The sequence below is a fragment of the Lethenteron reissneri genome, chromosome 3, assembly GCF_015708825.2.
Source record: "Lethenteron reissneri isolate LAM-NWPU_2019-01 chromosome 3, ASM1570882v1, whole genome shotgun sequence".
NCBI lineage: Eukaryota > Metazoa > Chordata > Hyperoartia > Petromyzontiformes > Petromyzontidae > Lethenteron > Lethenteron reissneri.
This window is the reverse complement of record NC_083781.1, coordinates 1,235,495-1,260,574: the sequence shown is the minus strand read 5'-3', so window position 1 is coordinate 1,260,574 and position 25,080 is coordinate 1,235,495. Positions and strand designations below refer to the sequence as shown.

The following is a 25,080-nucleotide window of genomic DNA, read 5'->3' as shown; positions in this document are numbered from 1 at the left end:
TTGTGTGCCCGTCTCATGGAGATTGTGTGCCCGTCTTATGGAGATTGTGTGCCCGCCTCATGGAGATTGTGTGCCCGTCTTATGGAGATTGTGTGCCCGTCTCATGGAGATTGTGTGCCTGTCTTATGGAGATTGTGTGCCCGCCTCATGGAGATTGTGTGCCCGTCTTATGGAGATTGTGTGCCCGCCTCATGGAGATTGTGTGCCTGTCTCATGGAGATTGTGTGCCCGTCTCATGGAGATTGTGTGCCCGTCTTATGGAGATTGTGTGCCCGTCTCATGGAGATTGTGTGCCCGTCTTATGGAGATTGTGTGCCCGCCTCATGGAGATTGTGTGCCCGTCTTATGGAGATTGTGTGCCCGTCTCATGGAGATTGTGTGCCCGTCTCATGGAGATTGTGTGCCCGTCTCATGGAGATTGTGTGCCCGTCTTATGGAGATTGTGTGTCCGTCTTATGGAGATTGTGTGCCCGTCTTATGCCGATGTTACGTTTCGGCTCGCAGAGAATATTCATTTGCACAATTGAGACAGTGTAAATTTGACAAAAGAACGAATTGATCCTTGAAACGTTGGTAATCAGTCGCCCTGCCGGGGGAGGTGGCTGTGGGTTTGTGACCTCGGGGCGCGGTGCCGGTAACGGTGCGCGCGTGGACCTCATAGGCGCCACTGGGGAGACAAAGGCGGCCGGGCGTGGTGCTAGCAACCCCCTCCCCTCGTGCGTCGTGTCGGTCTTCGTAGGTGCCGCTACTCGCCAACAGCACTTGCCCCATCAGTCTGTGGAGGCCACACGGGGGGGAGGGGGTGGGGTGGAACATTTTGTCTTCGTGGGCCTCGTGGTGTTCGCCGCGGAGGCCTCGCCGGGAGCGGCCGCTGCGTCGCTGGCCGCAGGGACACCGCCGGACGAGCCGAGGGGACCCCCTTAGACGACGTGGGGGGATGTTGCGAGTTTCACTCCTCGCGGGGGACGGCTCGTCCAGCATTGGGGTGGACAAGAATGATTTGTTTTTATTTATCGTCGACAAAAAAAATTAACTGTCATTGGGCGAGCTGATTTATTTTTCCCCATTTGATGCAATCTGCTGCATACACCTTGTGGAATAGCTTTGGCGGAAGTATTTAAACTTGAGGCATTTGGATGTCGTGGACGAGATTAACGGTAAATGGTTAACGGTGAAGCGCTTCGAAATGTATCCACGGTATGATGCTCCCTTCATCAGGCACACTCCGTGCACGTGGCAGAACCGTGCCGAGGATCTGAATGGGGAGTGCACGACCCGCGCAGGCAGACTTTATGGCGATGGGAATTAGGTTAAATTACCGAGAGGCGAAGGCGTGTGCCGAAGGTCAGGTGTCATTGCTGGCCATGTACTGATTAACCTGGCAAACTTCACACCATCGATTCTACCCTCACGAATCTAGGTGTTGTTCCCACTGTTTACAGTCTCTGTTGTATCCTTACACGCTCGTAAAATTTTAAGTGTGCGCCATTCGCCTGATCGTAAAAAGACATCTGCGTGTGACTCGTGGACGTCGCAAACGCAGGAACCAACTCCCGGGCGTGCGACCGTCCTGAAGCTCATCGACAAGCACCATCACGCTCACCCTGCCCGCTGGTGGCCCCTGCCGCTCCGTTCACTTTGACAGCTTCGCCGGCGTCGTCACCACCACCGCTGCCCAGTGGGGGTCGATGCGGGGGGGGGGGGCAAGGGAAGGGATCGATGCTCAGGGACGCCGCAACCTCCCGGCTAAATCCGCTGTTGGGGTCCTCTGTGGCCGTGGCTTTACCCCCGGGTGACGCGTGCGGGCTTAGAGATCCGATAATGGACAGCAAAGGGGCCGTTCGCCCAAATTGTCGCCTGGCCGCTAACGCATTTCCACTCCCGGGCAGCGGTCCTGACGATCACTCTCGGTTGTGTTTTGAGCAATTGGCAATTGTCCGAGTGTTATTTTCGACGAGTGACTCACCAACGCGCTGCAGGAGAATGGTCCCCCTGCCCCCCCTGCCCCCCCCCCCCCCCCGCATTCTCCCTCCCGCTTCTGAGTGTAGCCACTGCCCGGTGAAGCAAAGGGCAGCGGCAACAGCCCTCGTACGTGCGTTAAACTTCCTTTGCGCCGCACGGAGCAAACCGCGCTCGTCGGAGGCACGATGACAGATGAGGCTTTTTCCCACGCCGTTTCGATCGTAGGGGATGTTTGACAATTTTTTTACGATTATTTTACCAGGTACTCACTGAGCTACGTAGCTCTTTTTCAGAAGCAACCTGGGCATCACAAATGATAGCCCAATGAAGTGGCTCATGTGAAATTTATAGCAGCCAAATACTCTTAAACGCACGTTTCTAATGTGGAGGGATAAGCCGGAGGACCCGGAGAAAAATCCACGTGACCAGGGGCAGAGAGATACGCAAACTCCAAATATATAGCAGGTGTCAGGGTTGGGATCGAATCCACAATCTCCTGCATACCAGGCGAGGGAGTTAACATCTCGCCACTGCGGCGCCCCTTTATACTTCACACCTGGTGTGAAGGGGAATGGGCTGGGGGGGGGTTCAAATATCAGTCGCCACTGATGGGTAGCCGTGGCCGGTAATCGAACTCGGGTCGCCCGGGATCGTGGTGCGGGCGCCGACCGCTGCGCCGCCGCTCCACCCCATCGCCTGGAGCGGAATTCCCAAGCGTGTCCCTCCGTCCCTCCCGAGCGCGTTCCCGAGTCCGCCGGCTGGGCTGTCCGCGGGGGAGTGCTGCCCCTTGGTGGCCCCCCTCCTCCCCCCCCCCATTCTGCGGTTGTTTTATCGGCGACACCGCTCGGCGCTCGTGGTGAAATCCAAGGACGCCTTAAGGGGCCCCCCGTCGGGTCTCCCGTGCAAACTTGAGAAAACCGAGCTCGTGACAGAGAGCTGCGGTTCCCCGCGCGCAGCCCAATCATTCCGCGTGTGTTCAACCATATTGTTATTATTGTCGAGAGGCGATTGCAACCAGGATATCTCCGCCAGAGGAACGGCGCGGTGCCGCTGTCGCCAGCGATTGAGGAATGTGCATCGTAATCGATAGCAAAGCCTATTGATCGTTCGCAGACTCTGCACTCGGTGTGTTCTTGTGTGGACCGCATGCTGCACGGTATGTGTCTGCTGTGCACCCGATATGCGTTTCGCGCATGTGTGTGACCAGTATCCATTACGCCATTACAATATATACATTGTAACTTTAACTTAAAAAATATTTTTTATTTTTCCGAGCACACTGAGCTAAATAGCTCTTTTTTTCAGAAACAAACTCGCCACAAATAATTCTTCAACGAAGTGGCTTATGTGCAAATAAATAGCGGCCAAATAATTTGAATGCACATTTATAAATGTGGAGGGACAAACCGGAGGACTCGGAGAAAAATCCGCGCAACCATGGGGAGAACATGTCCTGTGTACCAGGCGAGGGAGCTGACATCTCGCCACCGCGGCGCCCACAAGCCAACACGAGCCGTAAAGTTACAATCCACTGCCGCGTGTCGGCCTCCCCACACCTCGTATTGCGGTGGGAGGATTGTTTGACCATACTTCACCAACGCTGCAAGGGGGCAGCGGGGGGGGGGGGGGGTGCGGAGCGTGCGCAGGGACCGGGGGTCGTCGAGACCACGGCTCGGCTCGCCAACTGCGTTGCCACCGTTCCACCCCCGACCTACTCCGTCACGGTATCCACCACCTGTAGAGCTCGTGCGTAGGCATCGCGCCGGCGCGTTCACGCAAGACGCACAGTGCGCGTTCACGCAAGACGCACAGTGGCCGTGAACAATGTGGGTATTTTGCTCTGCAGCGTTTTTTTTCCAGGTGAGGGGGGGGGGATGACCCAGTTTTGCGCAGGTGACCCCTGTGTGTGTGTGTGGCGATTAATCACCCACCCTCGTTGAGCTGGGAGGGTTCCCGCTGAGCCAGATTGTAACTTGGAAACACGGTCATCGAAGACGATGAGGCTTCGTGTGCCCCGTCCGTGTCAGCGTATCTTAAATCCTGCATCGCTGGGCATTCATTATCTCAATTGTGATGTGGTTGGCATTTGCGATGAAGCCTATCGCATTGTAACATGTCTCTTCGCCCTATTATCTGTCTTTTCACGTGCGCACAAATGTTAAGGTAAGCTGCTTCACTCGTTTCCAAACATAGTTTTTTGCTTACCGCATGGATAGGTTTATTGCCAGATGGGTAACACCGCCAAATTGTAAAGTTCCTATCATCGGGGGATCGTCGTCGCGGGGTCATTGCGGGGTCGTGAATCCCAAGTGTTTTTGGCACTCTACTAACGATGTTTTGTGACGCACGCACGCAGCGGCTGCTTGACAATTGCACTGACACACAGGCATTCCCGACAAGTGCCACGTTAAACGAGGAATTACTTGTGCGCACACAGCAGGGAATAAATTAATACAAATTCCGCAAATTTGAATCACATTTGCACTCTAAAAATCAGCCTGCAGTCATTCCGTGGCGGGACAGAACCGAGATGAGGGTATGCCACTACGGCGTACCGTATCATTCCACACGTAGAACCGGAGCTCCCGTAGCGCTCGACCACGCAGCTTGAGAAAGTAGTTGGTCGTCGACTGCGTTGCAACGGCGCGCGTTCCTCGTTACCCAAAGTGTTCCCTCAAAGAGGAACTGTTACACGCATTAAGCGAGCACCATCTTTCAGAATCGGAGTATTTATTTATAGCTGGAGGAATCCAATGAGCTATAAAGCTCTTTCACTGGTGTCCAGTAAGGGAACGGGGTAAGAACGTTACAATGACAAACAAAAACACGATAGGAGTGCAAAGTACAAGAAAGGTGAACAAATCACCTGAACACAAACAGATAAAAACAAACCACCCCCATCTTAGCAGGCAAAGCCCACTGAGGTATCAACTTACTTTTCACAAGCGAACTGGCCACAAAATGATAGCTCAATAAAGTGGCTTTGGAACATTTATATCAGCAAAATAATCTAAATAATCCCAATGCCTGTTTCTAAACGTGGAGGGAAAACCGGAGGACCCGGGTAAAAAATCCCAGCCATCCAAAAACCCATCATCCCTTAATCATGAATTATAATCAGACGACAGGTTCAAAAGTTGGCGTTGTAAAGTTTACCCACACGCACGCCCGCGGTGGTGGCGGTGTGAAGATTCTATCGCGTGAATTTGAACTCTAAACCTCCCGCTTCGGTGACGGCGACGCTCGGCGATGTTTGAAGGGAGTCCCCGGGGTCTCCCCAACGCGGCGTGACATCGAGCGTAGCGGTGACCTCGGTCTCTGGACCTCTTACCTGGTCTCTGGACCTCTCAAATAAACGCCTGCGCCCATCTCCTCCAGCGATCTTTCCAACCGCAGTTTCTGACCGCGGTCCTTTTCACTTGAGTTGCCCGGCCCTCGGCAGCTCGCTCCTGAAAGGAACCGCTCCGTGCCTCCCATTTAGCACGGGTGGCCTTCGTACTTTGCGGAAAAAGTTCAACATACACACCAGCCGGGAGAGTCCAGCTCTCGTGCTGCTATTAATTTCCACCTGATAAGCCGCTTTTGTTGCTTCATCATTTGTGTCCAGGTCGCGTCTGAAAAGAGCTACACAGCTCAGTGGGCCTTAGCTGGTTAAATAAAAACATTGTTCAATAGCTGAGTTTAAGCTGCAGCGCACGGGACTTGTTCTGTCCGCCAGTCGCAGCGCTCACTCGGGACCCGTGTGGTGTTGATGCCGAGGTTGCGTGCACGATGATGCCGTTGTACCTGCACCGCCGCTCGTCGTGACAGCTGACGGTCAGAGTGATGTCAGGGGAAGGGCGATCGGTGGGGGGCCACCTGAAGTGAGTGTCGCCGTCGGTGGTTTTGTGTGCCAGGAGCCGGCGACGTGCCCCCCGGGACGTGGTTCGGGGATGGACTTCTCTCCCATTCACACGTACTCCCCGCCAGAGTTCGCGCCCGACAACACGGGGTACACCTACGCGCTCAGGTCAGTCCCCGCACCAACTCACTCGTCGTCACCGTTGTCGTCATCGTCAGCATCGTAGCCATCATCATCGTCACCGTCGTCATTATCACCGTCACCGGTTGTCGTAGTCAACCCACTGCCGGTTGAAGGCCTTGCCAAGCCATCGCCATCTCTGAACGCGAGCTGAACTCATCACTCCTTCACGACGGGGCGTGTTCTGTTCCTTTGACTGCTGCCCTGTTTGTTGTTCAGCAGTGCGATGTCTGTAACCTGCGCGTGTTCTCCCGTCCGTGTGTTCTCTTGCCTCTCCGCGTCATTTTATAACATTCATCTGGCATTGCTTCTTTTGTGCACTTTTCACTTTTCGTTCGATTGAGCTGTCAACGCATATGGGCTCGTCTAAGAGGGAGCTGCGTTTTGGTGATTGTTTACCTTTGCTTTCACTTCCTTACTCCTCACCTTGTGTAATTTAGATCTATCAGTGACCTACCGATGTCATCGAGCGATCGAAATAACTACGGAGTGACAATAATCCACAAGGTCGGTCACGGGTCCATCCCCCCTCCTACGTCAGCAGTTCTCCTGCTGATGACAGTTGCTTGTGTTGCGATCAAAACGTCGTTATCTATTACTTTTCTATCTACGTGACTTTACTGAAAGAACCAAAGAGTATGGATTCCTGTAGTCACGAAAGCTTTAAATCAAGATTCTTAATGAACGTCAGCACCCACTTCAACCCGGGCTGTCGGCGAATAACGATATGCTGCAGTCGCACCAATCGGAGGGCAATCTACGGGAACTGGCACAGGGTCCTGCCGCTAAATAATTGCGTTGTCTGGGGAGAAGCGTGGCTCTCGGAGAGAGAAGTGGTGAGCGGATATTGCCTCTAACTTCTGCTTATGAAACACAATCGCCATTTTTCCCATTGGTTATTTATATTTATTTATACATCTATTTATACAAAAAGCCAAACAAGCGACGACGTTACTTGCGGCCATCCGTGATTGGCGGGGACGCAGTCACTGTTGCGTGCGCCTTTGGGGTGGCTGGATTAGCCACCTGCCACAGCCTCGGCGTTCCCGGCGAATGGCGGCAGAGTGCACGTGTCGAGGCGACCCGCGGCGCCGTGTCCACGCACGTCCACGCACATTCCTGCACGTCCATGCGCGCCCACGCGTGTCCGTGCGTGTCCACGCGAGTCCGCGTGCGTTCCCACGTGAGTCCGCGTGAAGTCGTGCGTGTCCGCGCGCACGCTCGCCGGGTTGTTGTGAAAAGTCGGCCGGCGTCAACGTGTCCGTGCCATCGTCGTCTCGCCAAATCGTCGACCGTGGCCCGCCGCCCGACCGCAGCGCGCCGTGCTTGCGGCGCTCTCGTTGCCTCCGTGAAATGTTTACCCGGGGGAAGTGTGGGCACCCCCCCCACCGTGTTAAGTGCCAGGATAGATTCGCTGGAAGCGGCGCAAAGTCGTTTCACAATGAAGTTTTTTTTTAGGGCTGGGCCATTGCTCACTGGGGTTACGCTCTGAGATGGCGCAATCCTCTGGAGGAAATGTCGTTGAGTTTCAGGTTGCCAAATACTTTGAGGGGTGTAATTCAGATGCTAATTATACAAATAATTAGTGGGCACGTTTTAATTGCACGCAGTGCGGACCCTGCCCGTGCCTGCTTGGAACCCGTGGGTTGGGTCTGACGGGGTGTTGAGCTAAGCTATTTGTATTGTTCATTGCTACAAGCCGGCGGGCGGCTTGAGAGTCTAGCCGAGTGTTCCTGTACAGGAGATACGCTCGCCCTTGTACAGTAAGTGAAACTATAAAATAGAACTATAAACGATTGTTTTTATTTTACCAGGTAAGGCCCACTGAGCTCTATGTAGCTTATTTTTCAGAAGCGACCTGGCCACAAGTGATAGCTCAACAAAGTGGCTTATCACGTGGAAATTTATAGCAGCCAAATCCTCAAAATGCGTGTTAAAAAATGTGGAGGGAAAAACCGGAGGACCCGGAGACAAATCCACACGACCTCCTGTATACCAGGCGAGGCAGATGACATCTTGCCACCATGAGATTCTGGCAGAGGTTTCCAAAAAAATTGGGATTCATTGCGAGGGGTTTGTGATACGATTTGATACGCTGAGTGTGTGGGGGGCAGGGTGCGGTGGCACAGCGGTTAGCGCACTGCACGACGAACCCAGCCACTCGAGTTCAGTTCCCGCTCGCGACCGACCGATACTTGCGGCGAAAGTCCGAATCAGTCGTGGGCCTCACCTGATGCGTAACCGTCAGCACCGGGGAGACAAAGGTGGCCCAGCGTGGTGCTAGAGAACGGCCCACGGAAGCCGATATCACAGAACTACCGCTGACATGAGTCCGAGCGACCTCTATCCCCGTCGGTGTTTAATGGGCAATTGGATTCATTGCCTGCTCATTCTAATTGTCAGTGCCTCTTATCCACCATCTACCACCACAGCTAAACCCAGGCCCTTAAGCGCTCTGTGCATTTATTTACACACTGTACACAGATGGTTTTATTGTTGGGAACTGTTCACGGGACTGTTGACTTGTAGTGTTTGCTGCTCCCTGGTCTCATGTTCATTCTCGGCCGCCTGATTCTCGGCCACGTAATTCTCGGCCGCGGGGAGGGGAGGCGAGTGTAACGCTTGAAGGGCTTCCGTCACATGCGCTACTCGCAATGGGAAACCAGCAAAGCACTCTCATCTCTTGTCAAACTCCGTCCTTTACCTGTCTTGTACCTCGCGTTGCGGGGTCCGCCGCCGCCGTGCCGCGAGGAGGACCGCTGTGGACGCGAGCCAAAGCTGCGGCGCCCATCGCTTCATCTCCACTCGCGTCAAATACTGTGCCTCCTTTGTATTGACTCGCTGAATAAGAATTTAATAATTTAGAAAAGGGGTCCGAGCATTCGACAGCAGTGGGGGGGCTAAGCCTTCTTCAGCCCAACCCCCTCCACCTCCCCCCGACGCTACGGGGCTCAGCGGTCAGGTTTAAGCGACGCGCGCAGCCGTTGGTGAAGCTGCCGCGCCAGCGGCGCGGGCACAAGCGCTGGCTTTGTGCGCTCGCCACTGCTAGCGCGGGCGTCTGGCGGCAGCCGGAGAGCACCTGCGCGTGGAGGGGGTGACCGGGGGGGGTAGGGGGGTGGGTGGGGTGCCAGTGGATTAATCCTCGCAGCTGCGCGCTGCCGTCGTGAAATATTGATTTGTCGGCAGCGTTGCGCAGCGCCGCCACGTGCCGGGGGGGTTCCGCCGTTGTCTCTCTCGGAAACCGCTCGGAGCTGTGTTGGAGCGTCGTAAATTAATGGCGGCTGCCGTCCGACCGACGGAAACTTTGGCCGCGTCGCCTCGCGGCGCTGACGGTGAACGGCGCCGTGGATTCTCGTCGGGTGCGTGAGCCCGACGCCCGTGGCAGCGTAACGCGCGCCCCGAGCGCGTTCTCAACACGCGGTGGGTGGGTGGGCGAACGCTGCCCGCGTAGTTTCTGGCGGTCGTGCCATACAGCTGTTCGACGCTCGCACGGGCCAGGAGCTTCTTGATTAATTTAATTTCGAATCGTGCGTTTATCCAGTGTTTGGCTGCTGCTATAAATGTCCACGTGACAAGCCACTTCATTGGGCTATCATTTGTGATGGCCAGGTCGCTTTTGAAAAGGAGCTTTCTAGCTCAGTGGGCCTTACCTGGTAAGATAAAATTGAGTTTAGTTTTATTAACTTATTGAAGAAGTCCCCCGTAGGAGGTCGTGCGTTCAATACAGACCCTGATGCCTTTCGTGTATTTGGAGTTTGTGGTGTCTCTCTCCCCGTGGTCGAGTGGATTTTTCCCCGGATCCTCTGGTTTTTCCCTCCACATTTTGAGTCGAACATCATCACGCGTTTAGAGTATTTATGGCTGCTGCTTCATTGAGCTATCATTTGTGACCAGGTTACTTTTGAAAAATAACTCTACAGCTCAGTGGGCCTTACCTGGTAAAATAACAAACTTGATAGTTTTAGTTTATTTAATTCACTTGTTAAAGAAATTCCCAGCGCAGTGCCGAACCACGCGAGGTGCCACTCAGAAACAACGCATCCGAGTCCGGGCAGCGTCCGTTCCACACGGGGTATTGGTTTGTGTTCAACGTAATACAACATTTTTGCCAATTGTGCTTTGGGCAAACTGGTCCCCGCCATACGAATGTGGAATTTCTATCACGGCCGCATGCATTGCGGATTGAGCGCGGATGACTCGGAGCGCTGAGCAGCACCGTGGAGGGCCTGGTGTGGATCTGGGAGTGGCCATTACCCGGAGTTGAACCGGGTTCTCAGTTGAAGCGACGACTGCACGCAAAAATAATTTTATTCGATGTGTTTCACTGAATTTGGTTAACATCCAACTCTGAGACTCAAAGAGCCTTTGGTTTGTTTAACACGTAGGCTTTCTCGACCAATATCATCCATAATACAGGTTTTTTAGGGTTCGATCACGTATATATTTAGCCTTGGGTTTCATTTACATGATTGACATGCGACCCCGTGGGAGATGGCATCGGCTTGGGGAAGTCTTCATCCAGCAGTGGATGGATCGTAGCAATTGATGATGGACCCTCTGTTCACCACGCTAACAGAGTTTGTCCAGTGTGACCCAGAAGTCACGGCGGTTTTCTCACGCGTGGTCCGGCTGCAGGAGCAACACAGAGCCTGAGCAGTGTCCAGCTCGTATCTGTGCTCGACCACATGCCGAGCAGCTGGGCACGGTCGGTCATTCGAAAAATTCGCCCACCCTGCCCCCCACCCTGCCCCCCCCCCCCCACCTCGCTCCCTGCCCCGCCCCCCGCCTCGCCTCCCACCCATCCAACCCCACAGCTCTCAAACGTTGTTAATCGGCTGTGTCTCTCTTCGTTGGAGAACCGATGGGGGGTGTAGTGCCGGCTCTCGTGGGTGAGGCGAGATTTGGAGAGCGTGAGTGGGAGTCGGTGGGGGTGGGCGGTGCGGGTGACCTCGTGAGCGACCGAGACGCCGTCCGGGAGTCCTGTCCCGCTCCGCCACGCTCACCCCGTCGCCAGCGTTGGGGACCGTGGGGCCGTCCCGAGGGCCGGCTGCCGTGCGGCGCTCGTGCGGCCTCGCGGTTCACGCTGCGGAGGTCAAAAGAACAGTGGCTCGTTATTTGACTCCTTAATCTACGTACCTTGAACTTCTTTCGCACCGTACGTAGCCAACCGCACTAATCGGAGGTGCGGAGAAAGAACAACGAACCAAACACAAGAAGCAGTTCCAATTAAATTCGTTTTCAATGTAAATGATTTAAAAGTGCACGGCTCCGAGTGGCTTCCTAACGTCGGAATGGAAGCATGTTCCCGACGGCCGCAGAAGCGCGTCTGAAACCGTGGCAATACCGGCGACCGCCGTTTTTTTATGCACACGGGCATTGTGTTACCCTGGCACGGGTCTGGAGATGGGGCACGTGTCGCTGTACAATGCGTATGGTGGGGGGGGGGGGGTTATAAATACACGTGACGGGAGTGGGTGCGTGGGTGGCTGGGTCTGCCAATTACCAATTCTCACACGGAGCAGCGGCATGGCTACATCACCGAATCGCTCGTAGCCGCTCTACATTAGACACGCGGGAAATTTAAGAAGTGCTGACGTATACGTACGTATGTTGAACTTCTTTCGCCCCGTACGCATCCAACCGTGCTCATCGGAGGTGCGGGGTCCGCCAATACAAACTGCCGATCGCCCGAGTCTGTATGATCAGACCACGCAGCTCCTCGCTACCGACGCTCTCCACCCTCCAGCCGATCCCACAGCCGCTGGGGCGGGCGACACGCGGCACCCCGATGCTCTCCCTCTGGCCGCCTTGAGCTCTCGCTCCTTCCCCAACAAAGCAATGGAAAGAGAGGCCCCGCCACCTGTGTCGATTGCGGTGCGTGCATGCCCCACGGTCCGCGTGTTCACGGACGAGCGTTCTGAAACGGCGAGCCCCATACGCGCCGCGGCGGTGGCACGGCCGTACAATCGGATCTCCGCCGCGGGGATCGTTGAGAATGCGAGCGACCGTAAACAGGACGAGCGCAGCTGCCGCGCCCATTGTGTCCTCGGAGCGCATTGTCCAAGCTCCCGTCGCGTGGTTGGCGCGGTGATGGTGTAGGGGGGCACGAGCCGCCGGCCGAGAGCGGCGGCCGGAATGGGCCGGAGCGGGCGGAGTGGCCGTCCCGCGCCGTTCTTCCCCGCCGGTCCCCGCGGCTGCGCGTAGCGTCGTCGATGCGCTCAATCGCTTCGTCTCGGCGGCAGCATTGTCGTCGTCCGCGACCGCGACGACGTTCGCTCGCGCACGCATGGATTCCACGACGCTCACCCGGCCCCTCTGGAGCATTTGACGAGCGATGGTGACATGACGCTCCTCGCTGTGGAAACGAGATGATGTCACGCACGGCGCGCCACGTCGCTTGATGACGTCTTGGGGTGAATACTTTTCGCGCGTTTTTTTTCCTTCTCTCTAGGTTAAGGGAAACCTTTTTGATTGTTGTGGCCAGTTTTCTATTGGGCAATTCCCTAATAGCAACACAACTCTACACTTGGCTTTAATTCCTATTGGATCATCATCCTCACCATGAGAGTTACCGTGGCCCCTCTTTCAGACTCGTGGAGCTGATGCATTCAACCTTTGAATGTAATCCTCATCATCATCATCCTCTGCTATGATCCGTCCACTGCTGGATGGAGGGCGTCGCCATCTTTCCCAAGCTGTCACCATCTCGCGATTCTGCAACGGAGCAATCGACCGCAGACCCCGCTCAAAAACTGATTTCGTCACTCCATCTCCTCGGTGGACGTGATTCCCACGGACGCGTCCTCTCCCCTCGACTTTGAATCTGCCTTTGATCTTGCTGCGACGCGTCCTGCCCCAAGGCGCACTCGCTCTCAACCCGGACAAACGTCAGGTGCCTCCGTCGCTCAAATCGTCGGCATTGGACGACGCTCCTCTCCCCTTGGCAGCTCCTGAGCGGCTCGTGGAGATATCGGAACCCTGCCGCGGTGTAGCGGCGAGCGGCGCACCGCCGGACTTGGATCCAAAGGTCGCCGGTTCGGTGCGATCCGCCTCGGCGCGGCAGTTGAAGCAGCGGTGCGGTGGCGAGATGTTAGCTACCTTGCCTGATACGCAATAGGTCGTGAGTTCGATCCCGACCCTGACGCCTGTTGTATATTTGGAGTTTGCGTGTTTCTCTCGCCCTGGTCACCTGGATTTTTCTCTGGGTGCTCCGGTTTTTCCCTCTACATTTAGAAATGTACGTTTTAGTTTAGCTTAATTTACTTCCTGAAGAAGTTCCCAGCGCTTTGGCGTTAAACATCGGGACACCGTGCCGAACCATGCAAGGTACCACTCGGAACCAACGCATCCTAGTGTCACAGATTAAGTAGAGTCCAGGCAGAGTCTGTTTCCACGCTGGCTGTTGATGTGTGTTGAACGTCATATAAAATGTTTGGCAATTGTGCTCTGGGCGGACTGGTCCCCACCATCGGAATGTGGAATTTCTATCATGGTCATCTGCATTACGGAATGAGTCCGGGTTACTTGGAGCGCTCGGCAGCACCGCGGAGGTGCTGGGTGTGGATCTGGGGGAGTGGCCACTGCCCGGAGTTGAACCGGGTTCTCGGGTGTAGTTTAGTTTTTAGTTTCTTGAGCCTCCTGCCCCCACCGCCTCCGTCCAGCCAGCGGGGTCAATGGCCGTGCCGCGGCGAGTCGCCCGGCAGGTCGCGTCATTTGGTGGGCTGAAGCGTCTGGCCAGAGTGGAAGAGGAGGCCGAATACCTCGGTCTGAGAGGGCACCTGCACGCTCTCCCTAGTGGAGGCCCGTGCTGTCGGCAACGAGCGCCTGCGGGCCATGCCTTCACCTTCCCCACGGAGGTTGCCAAGGGGGGAAGGCGTCTCTGGTCATTACTTTCGCCCCCCCTCCCCAGAAAGCAGCTCGCCTGCTCGGCACGGGTACGCTTTTGCCCCCAGCTAAAATGAAAACTAATTTCTCAAGAACTGCTTTTTCTGTTTAGTTTGTTGTCCTTCCCCCCCCCACAAGCACCTCCGGTGAGCACGGTGGGCTACGTACGTTGCGAAAGAAGTTCAACATGCATACGTACATGTGACAATGTATAGATGTCCTTATCACGTGGTAATAGTTGACGTGAGCCCTTACTGACCATGGATGAGTTTCACCTCCGATGAGCACGGTTGGCTACGTGCGGTGCGAATAAAGTTCAACATACGTACAAACGTTGACCCCGCGACCTCGGACCCGATCATCGGCTGAACGGGCGGATGAGGCCGCGTGGCCCAGATTAGCGGAGAGGGAGCCGGGGGAGCACGTGAGAGAGGAGGCTTGAGGGGAGGGGTCGCTGTGTCCCACTCCCCCCCGTGCCGATGCGTGTGGCCGTTATTTCTGCAGTGGCGAATGGCAGCAGCTGCCAGAGCTGGCACAGGTCGCACGAGGGGAGGGGGTGGTGGTAGCGGCTGTGTCCTAGTTCGCGTACAGTACAGCCGTGCCGGGGGTCGGGCGGTGTTTGGCCGGGCCCTCGCACTTGGTTTGTGATTTTGCGTGGATGTTGTCGTACGTTTGTACGTTGAACTTCTTTCGCACCGTACATAGTCAACCGTGGTAAATGGAGGTGTGTGGGATGGACAACAAACTAAACATGAAAAGGAGTTCTAAAGAAATGTTATCTCGTGCGGGCTTCACCCGGGGTGAGTCGGCGATGGAGCGAGGGTGGCATGGGCCCTGGTGGCAAGAATGAAAGGCGCGCCATGGTGGCGAGATGATAATTACCTCGCCTAGTATACATGAGGTCGTGGGTTCGTTCCCAACCCGGACGCCTGCTGTATATTTGTGGTTTGCATGTTCTCTCCGTGGTCGTGTAGATTGATCTCTGGCTCCTTCGTTTTTTATCTCCACATTTAGAATCGACGTGGCTGCTATACATTTCCACACGGTGTAAGCCACTTGGTTGGGCTATCACTTGTAGGCAGGTTGCTTCTGAAAAAGAGCTCCATAGCTCAGGGGGCCTTACCTGGTCAAATAAAAAAAATTGTTTGGTTTAAATGGGGGCCCTTGTCCGATATCTTTGCTCGCCTGGCAGCCCGGCGCCTGGGCCACTCCGGCCCTGCGGCCTCGTGGCCCCTCAGTGTAGACGCGGCAGTGCCGAGCGCCGCCTCTGCATTGTTTCGGTATTTTTTTGTCATCGTTGGCTTCTCACGGAGTGAAGTTTCTAACGCATGCTTTCTCGACCAGTATCACTATTCGTAACGAGCTTCTGCCGTGTTCGATCGTCGCGTAGGTACATCGCCACTGTTCAGTCACGCCAAGTTCAGTAACTCCATAACCCGATGGAGCCAATCAAATCGAGTTGTCACGTGATGGGCAAATTTTGCCATTCACTTTGCTCTTTCAGCAAAATCGGAAGAGGATGGAGGAATGTTGAAAAGCCCGAGCAACGTTTTGACAATTTTAAATTGCCAACTTGATTTGATCGGCTTTGCCGCGTGTACGAAGGGTGCGGCCGAACGTCGGCGTCCTCCCCGCATGGCGGTCTAAGCCGGGAAGGGCTCGGTGCATCTTGAGATAGATAAGGCCAGCTAGGGCCAAAGTCCGCTTCGTCGCACTCGGGCTACGGCGCCCAACGTGGGTATGCGGCGATCGCTCCGCACAACGTTATTCCCACGCGCGCGGCGCGGCTCTTCGTGCATCCCTGCTTGACCTCTGACTTCCTGTAACATCCGGGCATCGTGACCTTTTGCAAACAGCCAACCGCTCCGAGTTTGCGAATGAGGCGTCCGTCACTCAGTATATATGTACTGTATATACGTTCAACCTCTTTTGCACCGTACCTAGAGGAGCGGGTGAAGGACAACAAACTAAACACAAAAATCAGTTCGGTGCCTCAAGTGCAGTACTCAACACTTGACACCTGAAGGCAACAACATCGTGGACGACGACGATTGAAATGTTTACGGCCTCTAAATGAAAGCTGCATCTCAAGACGCCTTAGAAAAGTGAGTGCGTCAGAGTAGAGGGTGGGGAAGAGGGGTCGGGTCAGGTCAAGACGGCGGGACTTGGGAGAGAAGAGAGGCAGTGTGGTGGCTCGGCCTGATGCGTGCAAAACAACAAGGCAGCGCTGTACCACATCACGATAAGTTCTGCAACTTACGTCCAAGTTCATGCCATTCTGTATTTGTTCATATGAGGGTGGCGTTGGTCAGCGTGAAGCTGGATGACCTTTGACCCTAAGGCCACGCACCTTTGACGCACTGTGAATGAAATTAACGAGAGTGAAGTCGTTCACACGTTCTCGGAGAGCACATGTATATATGTGTGTGTTGAACTTCGTTCGCACTGTGCAAAGCCAACCCTGATAATCGGAGGTGCGGGGGAAGGATAGCCGCACCTCCGATTTGGCACGGTTGGCTAAAGCGCGCGATGCGTTGACCGTCTTTGTGCGATGGTTAGCCAAAAGCCGCTGCTGCGAGGATGACCGGAGTTCGCGTGCCTCCTTGACGAGATTAGCAAGGTGTTATGGTTCATTTGTGGCAAGCACTTGGTGTGTGATGAGTGCGACCTCAATGTATTCGTTTAGCAACCGGAAGCCAATGCTGCTCGGCGAGGACCGGACGGACATGGTCAGCCGACAGCATCGCCTGACCGACGAGCGAATGCGCGCTGACAAACAGAAGGGCGCGGGAGTGAATCGCGATCGTATTTCTATATCGGCCGGAGGCGGAGCGCGGTTGGCATGGAACCCTGCTTCACCGCCCGCACACCCGACAGCCACCTCCGCTGGTGCCGGCGTCGCGATGCTGCTCGTTAAACTCTCCCTACCCCCTCCCCCCACCCCCCGTGCGTCTGTCCGTGCGGCGTTCAGCTCGAGCTACTCGAGGGCGGCGCTGGAGTACGAGATCCGGAACTCCCTGGACCCCGTGTACGACTCCCCGCGGATGTCGCGCCGCGGCCTGCGCCTGCGCGGCGGTAACGGCCACTCCGCCGCCTCCTCCCTCGCCGGGGACAACGGCGCGGCATCGCAGACGGCGGCGGTGATGGCCTCCCAAGGCAGCGCCGGCAAAACCCGGGACGGATCGGACAGCGGCGAAATCAAGTGAGCCGGCCCGCCGCAGTCGCGTCGTGGTCTCGTCGCGGCTCTCTCTCGCCGGCGCTCGCGAGGGAGACGGGAGGACGGGAGTCACACCGCACCCTGGGCCTTGATCTCTCATGTGCAGCACGTGGAGGGGCCTGCAGTGGCTTTAGAATGGCCTCCGCCGCTGACAGCGAGTCTCCACCGGTACCGGGCGAGGCCCGATCGCACATGGGCTCGCGCCGTCGGTGAACATTCGAATCGCGGTCCAGAGTTCGCGTGATTGTCGTTGCGTGCGTTCATAACGCACGCTCTGACGAGCAATGAGGCGATTGCTCATCTCTGTGGTTTTGCAGAAATTCCACATTCCCACTGTCGACCTCCCACAAAACAGAACTGCTCCTTTTATACTATCGTCATCATCGCCAGCATCATCCTCATTGTTGATCCCGCGGCGGCTCGCAGCCGGGACATCTCGTGGCACCAGAATAAGGAGGCCTTCGAGATAATGAAGGGAGTGATTGCAGACCAGACTCAACGTAAAAAACTCTCCGGGAGAGACGGCGCGCACGACAAACGAGACGACACGATGGGAAGGGTCTCGAGTCGTCTCCGTCTTGCTGCGTTTGAGTCGCTCGCCTTACACAAAATAGCCTCTTGCGTTTTGATGGATTGTGGGCGTGATGATCGTATTTCCTGGTGAGCCGTTCCGCCTCTGACGACCTCTGGCCGCCGCGGCGGTGCAGGTTCGCGTGGAGCTCGGCCGCGGTGACGAACGCGGCGCGCGTGCGACTGGACGGCGGCGCCGCCGGGTCGCCTCGCCGGTCCCCACAGCGCCGCGCCGCCATCTCCGCTGGAAACCACCCGGACCTCCTCCTGGCCTCCTCATCCCCGCTCCCGGACCTCTCCTCCTCCTCCTACACCAAGGTGGAGACGACCTCCGCCTCCGTCCACAGCCGGGGTGAGCGCGGGCGCCGCCAGCGAACCCGGGGGCCGATCGCGAGCGCGGGATGCGGCGTTGGCGCCACGGTACCTTCGCGGTTTGCGACTCGCAGCCGTGGTTCGTTGACATCGCACAGCCACGGTCGTCGTTGAGGCCGGCTCTGCTTGCCGGTTTATTCACCCCCCGTGCCGAGTCACAGATGGGGTTGCTGGCTTGTGCGAGGTCGAACTCCCCCTGTAGGGGTGGGTGAGGGGGGGCTACCGGGGACTCCCTGTGGGACGCAGCGGCACTTTGTGGAGTGACGCTTCGCCTCAATGGGATTTCGCGACCCGGAGGAAGCGCCGCTTTGCGCGCGTTGACAAAAAGCGTTCCGCGGCGATGTCGCAGCGGCCGTGCGACTCCACGGTGGGCGACTGGTGGGGGAGGGAGGGGTCCGTCGTGGCTCTGCTCCCGACGCAACGCCGGCGGCCATGCTCGCGAGCTGATTTCCTCGCTTCATTTCCTCGGCTCGGTGGGCGTACCCTCGGACGCGTCCCATCCCCTCGACTGTGAATCTGCCTTTGTTCTTGCGGCGACGTGTCCTGCCCCAGGCCCACTCGCTCTCGAACTGGACAAAGCAATTCGATCCCCCCTCCTCCCCCCCGAATGGAGACCCTCCGGCCCAGTCGGTGTGTCTGTGCCGCGCCCTGCGAATGATTTTGACGACGCCGCTATACCCGGCGGAGCTCGCCGAGTCTCCAGGCCCCCGTTGTTATTTCAGGAGGGACCTAGCCAGCTTCGGCTCCAGGGGGCGACGTCGCTTCGCATTTCCCGTCCGATAGATTCGAGTTACTCCTGAAGGCACACTCCCTTCCCTCGCTCTCTCTCTCTGGCCGCTGCAGCTGGCGCCATGGACTCGGAGGTGAGTCTGGCTAACGGCGCCGTGCCCTCGGCGACGCCGGCGGCGGAGACGGACTCCGCCCCGCCGCGTGGCGCCCGGGCGACGCCCACCAACGGCTACGGCTCCTCCGGCCGTCACGCACACGAGCAGTCCTCCTGCTCATCCTCCTCCTCCCTCTACTCCTCCGGCAACACGTGGGCCGCTCACTCCTGGGGCGAGCGGGTCGGAGGTGAGCGGGCTAAAGCGTGACGCGTCCCGAGTCCGCTCCGTGGCCTCGCTGTCATCTTGCTGGGATCTCGGTTGACGCCGAAAATCTCAAGGAAGAGAGAGAGAGACGGCTCCCCGCCATAGCCGCGTTGAACTTCTGCTCCTGTCGCGTGGCCCCGAGCTCATTACACACACGGGGGACAATTGGCCTCGCTTGTTGTACGTATCCAACCGTGGTTATTGGAGGTGCGGGCGAAGAACAACAAACCAAACACAAAAAGCAGCTGTAAAGAAATGAGTTTTCAACCGAGAGGATTTCAAAGTGCACAGCTCCAGTGGCTTCTTAACATTGGAAGGGGGAGAGCGTTCCAGACGCCTGCAGAAGCGCGCGATGCGGTGACCGTCTTTGTTCGATGGCTCGCCAAAATCTGCTGCTGTGAGCATGACCGGAATTCGCGTGATGGTTTATGCTCCTTGACGATTAGAACGGTTGGCTACGTACGGTGTAAAATAAGTTCTACATACATACAGCAAGGTTTCGTGGTTCATTTGTGGCAAGCGCTTTGTGTAATAAGCGCAACCTTACAATGTGTTCGTTCCGCAATACGGAAGCCAATTCAGCTCGGCGCGAGAACCAGACAGACGCAGTTGGATCTTGCAGTAAAAGAGTTCCGTCAGCTGCTTTGGTTGTTTCAGGCAGAGGCTTGTTTGTCAGCATCGTCTGCCGTTGCGCTGCTGCCGTGTCTCCCCCCCCCCACCTCCGCCAGGCCTGGTGGAGACCGCCACGTGGGCCGTTACGTGGGTGGCGCAGGGCGCCGCGCGGGCGAGACGCGCCGTGCTGCGGTGGCTGCTGCTGCTGCTGGCGCAGCTGCTCTGGAGCGACGAGGCCGGCGTCTCGCAGGCCGACTCGGACGACTCCAGCAAAGCGGCGGCCTTCGCCCACGACGCCTCGTTCGCCCGCGACGCCTCGTTCGGCAAGATCCCCCGAGCCGAGATGACCCAGACGACCACCACCACGGTGACGACCACCACCAAGACGCGGCGCCAGCGTCGCCGAAACCGATTCTTCCCGCTCGACGCCGACGTTCGAACTCGACGACGCCGCCGCCAACGGCGCCGCAGACGCCGAGGAGGACGATCGCTACATGACCCTGAGGTCGCGGGCGCTGGCGTGGCAGGGCCGCTGCGTGCACCACGAGCAGCCGGGCGCGGCCGTGGAGGCGCCGGTGGCGGTGGCGGCTGCGGCAGTGGCGGCGAGCGGTGGCGGCCGCGATGAGCGGTGGTCGTCGCGTTCCTTGGCGACGCAGCGGAGCTCGTCCTCGGCCCACGAGACGTTTCACGCCGGGGTCGCGCACTACGGCGGCTACGGTGGCTACGGTGGCGGTGGCTACGGTGGCGGCGGCTACGGCAGCGGCAGCGTGGGCGGCAGCGTGGGTGGCGCGGCGTCGCTGGCAGAGTTTTCCGATGGGGAAGGTACCCAGCTCCTTTATTCCGTCGTGTTTGCTAATTCCGCAAAGTTCCTTGCAATCGAAAGTCATCTGGCTGTGAGTCACCAGTGGCAATTCCCGATCGCCACGGTGGAGGAAGGCTGATGGGCTGAGTCGTCCTCGAACCGAGAGCAAAACGATCATCCCATTTCTCGCTGCGGAAAAGCGTATAACAGGCGACGTTTTCGCCAATGGCCTACCTTTATATCACATACCCACAATGAATTTTGCCGCTGTGCGACGGCCCACCCGGTCGGTGTTGACCGTGTGGCGAGCGGTTGAGGTCGTGCGAGTGGAGCGCCGTGACGGCTGCGTCCCGTCGCGTCACCGTGTGTCTCCGCGTGTGGCGCTCAGGCTGCGAGATTGAGAAGCGCAGCGAGGCGACTTCGGCGGTGGCGTCAGGGGCGGCGGCTGCATCGTCGTCGTGGACGTGGTCCTCCGTGAGACGCCTCCTGACGAGTCCAGGTAATGCGCGATGACGAAATCGACGACGACCTCCTGCTACCGCTCACGGTCGGTTCGACAGCACCGCGCCGCGCACGCCGCGCCGAGGCACTTTACAGAGCCGCGATGCGCTCGCTCGCGCAGTTCGTCATGCGTGGTGCGCGCGAGTGACAGTCGAGACATAGTACATACAATGTGCAATGTATGTACAATGTATTTACAGTGTACATACATTGTACATACAATGTATGTACAATGTATGTGCGTTCAACATACACACACACACATTGTAAACTTGTTGTCGATGTTTATCCCCATATGTAGAAAAATTAGGTGAAAATCAATATATAAGCAACTGGGGTGTCGTTTGGCGTAAGAGCGCTGGCTCAGGCAGGGATGCCCAGACGCTGGTTGGTTTCCTCGACAGGAGACACAATCGCCGCTCTGGCAAAACGATCGTTGGGTGGAGCGGTGGCGTGGCAGTTAGCTGAGCTGTGCACTGAACCCATCGAATTTCCATCTAATCCAGTTGTAGGCCGGCCCCCCGCCCTTTACCGATCCACGTGGTGAAGTATGGTCGAACAACCCCCATACAACAGACACAGCACGGGGGGGGGGGGGGGAGGCCTTTGTGCAGTGGCGGATTGACGAAGGAGGCGGTCTCCCACACCGCACGCAACCGTCGGCGGCGGCAGTGGCGGCCGCTTCCGTGCGGCGGTGGCTGGCGCCGGTGCCAACTTTGTGTGTGTGTGTCTAGAGGAAGGGGTTGGCGCGCCCTCGCGACGGAGTTTCTGTTTTGTTCCTCTGCCGGGCTTGTCGTGACGCGTGGCGGCGTGCTCTGGCGGAGAGCCGATGGCGGTCGCTGGCGCGGCGCGAGCGGCCCCACCCCCTCCTTCCTCATGCCGGTCGTTTCCTAATTAGTTCCTCGTCGCCTTAACGGCTGCGGCCGTGCCGTTTCCGCCGTTTGCGATCCCGGCAGCGGCGGCAGGGGCGGGGTTGGCGCCGTAATCGCGCCGCCGAGGGTTCCGGCGTCGTTTCTCTCAGCATTGGGCGCCGTGCGGCAAAACCAGGCCCGGATCGTGGCAGCGCGGGACGATTTGTCGGATTCGCCTCCTGCGTAAACGAGGGCGCGAGTGGACGAACCCCACCACCCCCCCCCCACCCACTCTCCCTGTCCGCTCGTTGTGTGCGCGCGTCACTGTGCCCTGCACTGGGGAGCGGCAGTGTAGCGGTTGGCGCTACGCTGCGCTCCGAACCCGGCGACTCAAGTCCGTTCCCGCTCGCGGCCAACACCGGTGACGATTATCTGAACAGGTCCTGGGCCTCTCCTTGGTCGGCTGAGTACCTGGTGTTTAAAAACATTGCTACTGGGGAGACAAAGGCGGTCGGGCTTGGTGCTGGGCATCTTCGTGTGCCGTGCCAGCCTTCATCGGTGCTCGCTAACCGCATTTGCCCCAACAGTCTGTTAATGCTTTACAGCAGATCTTTGTCTTTGTTTTTTGCGCTGTCTGTGCAAGGCATTTGTGTGTGTGCGTCTATTTAAGGCGGTGTGGGCGCGTGTGTGTGTGTGGGCGTGTGTGCACATGGGCGTGTGTGCGTGTGTCTCAGGGCGCTGCGTGTCTGCCCTCTTCTGGTGGCTCGGCACTGGGTGGTACCAGCTGGTGACGCTCGTGTCGCTGCTCAACGTCTTCCTGCTCACCAGGTGGCGGTTCCCTCCGCACGACAACAACACGACACAATGACACCACACAGCGTCACGACACAACGACACCACACAGCGTCACAACGACACCACACAGCGTCACAACACAACGACACCACACAGCGTCATAACACAACGACACCACACAGCGTCACAACGACACCACACAGCGTCATAACACAACGACACCACACAGCGTCACAACACAACGACACCACACAGCGTCATAACACAACGACACAACGACACCACACAGCGTCACAACGACACCACACAGCGTCACGACACAACGACACCACACAACGACACAACGACACCACACAGCGTCACAACACAACGACACCACACAGCGTCATAACACAACGACACAACGACACCACACAGCGTCACAACGACACCACACAGCGTCATAACACAACGACACAACGACACCACACAGCGTCACAACACAACGACACCACACAGCGTCATAACACAACGACACAACGACACCACACAGCGTCACAACGACACCACACAGCATCATAACACAGCAACACGACACCACACAGCGTCACAACGACACCACACAGCGTCACAACACAACGACACCACACAGCGTCACAACACAACGACACCACACAGCGTCACAACGACACCACACAGCGTCACAACGACACCACACAGCGTCACAACACGGCACCACACAGCGTCATAACACAGCGTCACAACGACACCACACAGCGTCACAACGACACCACACAGCGTCACAACGACACCACACAGCGTCACAACGACACCACACAGCGTCATAACACAACGACACCACACAGCGTCACAATGACACCACACAGCGTCACAACGACACCACACAGCGTCACGGCACAACGACACCACACAGCGTCACAACACAACGGCACAACCACACAGCGTAAACACAACGACACCACACAGCGTCACAACGACACCACACAGCGTCACAACACAACGGCACAACGACACAGCGTAAACACAACGACACCACACAGCGTCACAACGACACCACACAGCGTCACAACGCAACGGCACAACGACACCACACAGCGGCACAACGACACGGCATAAACACAACGACACCACGTGCGTCACTCTCCGCTGCCGAGCGTCCTGCCAGAGTGCTTTGCGACGCAAAACTCTGCAAGCCGTGCGTCAATCCAAGTCCAACTCTGAATTGAGGCCTCGCATACAAATGAGTTGTAAGATTTAATTTCAGAGTCGAGCTACCTGGAATAAGGGCCCCGCTGCACGGCCGCATTCCAACCTCCGTCCCGTGGGAATATTCCTGACGTTGTTTTCCCCGTGGATCGTTGCGGAGCGGTGACGCACCATGCCACGAATCTGCCCTTCCGGAGTTCGATTCGTTAACACTTGCAATGATAAGGACAATAATATTGATCATTATCAGCCATTTCTTTTATCAACACCAAACCGATGATGATGATGATGACGATGTTGACGATGATGATGGGCCAAGTCTACCATTGACCGGGATTCAAACTCACACCGTCCCGATCGCGAGTGAAGCGCTTCTGACCGAAATTGCCATTCAGACAAACGTTGCGATCACAGTCGCAATAATAATGTAACTAAAAATAATGACGGCTCGTTGGCGACAATGATGACAATGATGAGTTGTGCGTTCATAGATGATCTCATCATCTCGCACGTGGGAAATGGGCGCCCCCAATGACGACTGACCCCATGGCCACAAGGCAGCGTGGCTCAGCACCTGGCCTGGAAGCGGCGATGCGTCTGCGCGCGGAGAGGAGGGCCGATGACCGCCGCCGCTGCTGCCATGTGGCCTCTCAATTAAGCAATTTCAAAGTAGATCTTGACTTAAAGTGATTGCTTGCGTTGCGATCGAAACGTCATCGTTTTTTTGTTATTTTGTTGTTTTCTTTGAACCTATCTACGTGACTTTACCGAAAGACCCAAGAATATGAATTTCAGAGTAACGTTCTAATTTGGTACATCTCTTTAAGTCAAGTGCCGGTTGAAGCCCCCTTCTCTCAATCGCCACCGATGATGTGGCAGCAGTGGCCAGGCGTGCAGACGGTCCCAACGCGAGGCTCAACCCCACCACTCCTCCTCCCCTCCCCCCTTGTAGGCACTACCGTAGGCACCTGCTCGGCCTCCTGTTGCTGCTACTGCTGCTGCTCCTGCCCCTGCTGCTCTTCTACGGTACGCTCGCGCCGTCGCGATGCCCTCGTGACGCCCGCACGATGGCCGGTGCTGTCGCGTGTCCATCGCCGCTGACCGCGCCGACTGCACGGACCGACTCCGCGTGGATTCGAGTCGGTGGCGCCCGCCCGCATAGCAGCGCCCACTGTGTCTAAATGAGCGTCGCGCCCGAT

The 25,080-nt window shown here is 57.1% G+C and overlaps 1 protein-coding gene across 1 annotated transcript in view; it reads left to right on the top strand.

Moving 5' to 3' along the window:
• Positions 1–25,080, top strand: part of LOC133344946 (SUN domain-containing protein 1-like) — a 61,695-nt gene that overhangs the window by 25,576 nt on the left and 11,039 nt on the right. Inside the window, 9 exon segments of the mRNA XM_061555279.1 lie at positions 5,859–5,971; positions 16,839–17,069; positions 17,792–18,006; positions 18,870–19,097; positions 19,843–20,317; positions 20,319–20,548; positions 20,917–21,027; positions 22,615–22,708; positions 24,834–24,907. Of these exon segments, the coding sequence (XP_061411263.1) occupies positions 5,859–5,971; positions 16,839–17,069; positions 17,792–18,006; positions 18,870–19,097; positions 19,843–20,317; positions 20,319–20,548; positions 20,917–21,027; positions 22,615–22,708; positions 24,834–24,907 (1,771 nt within the window).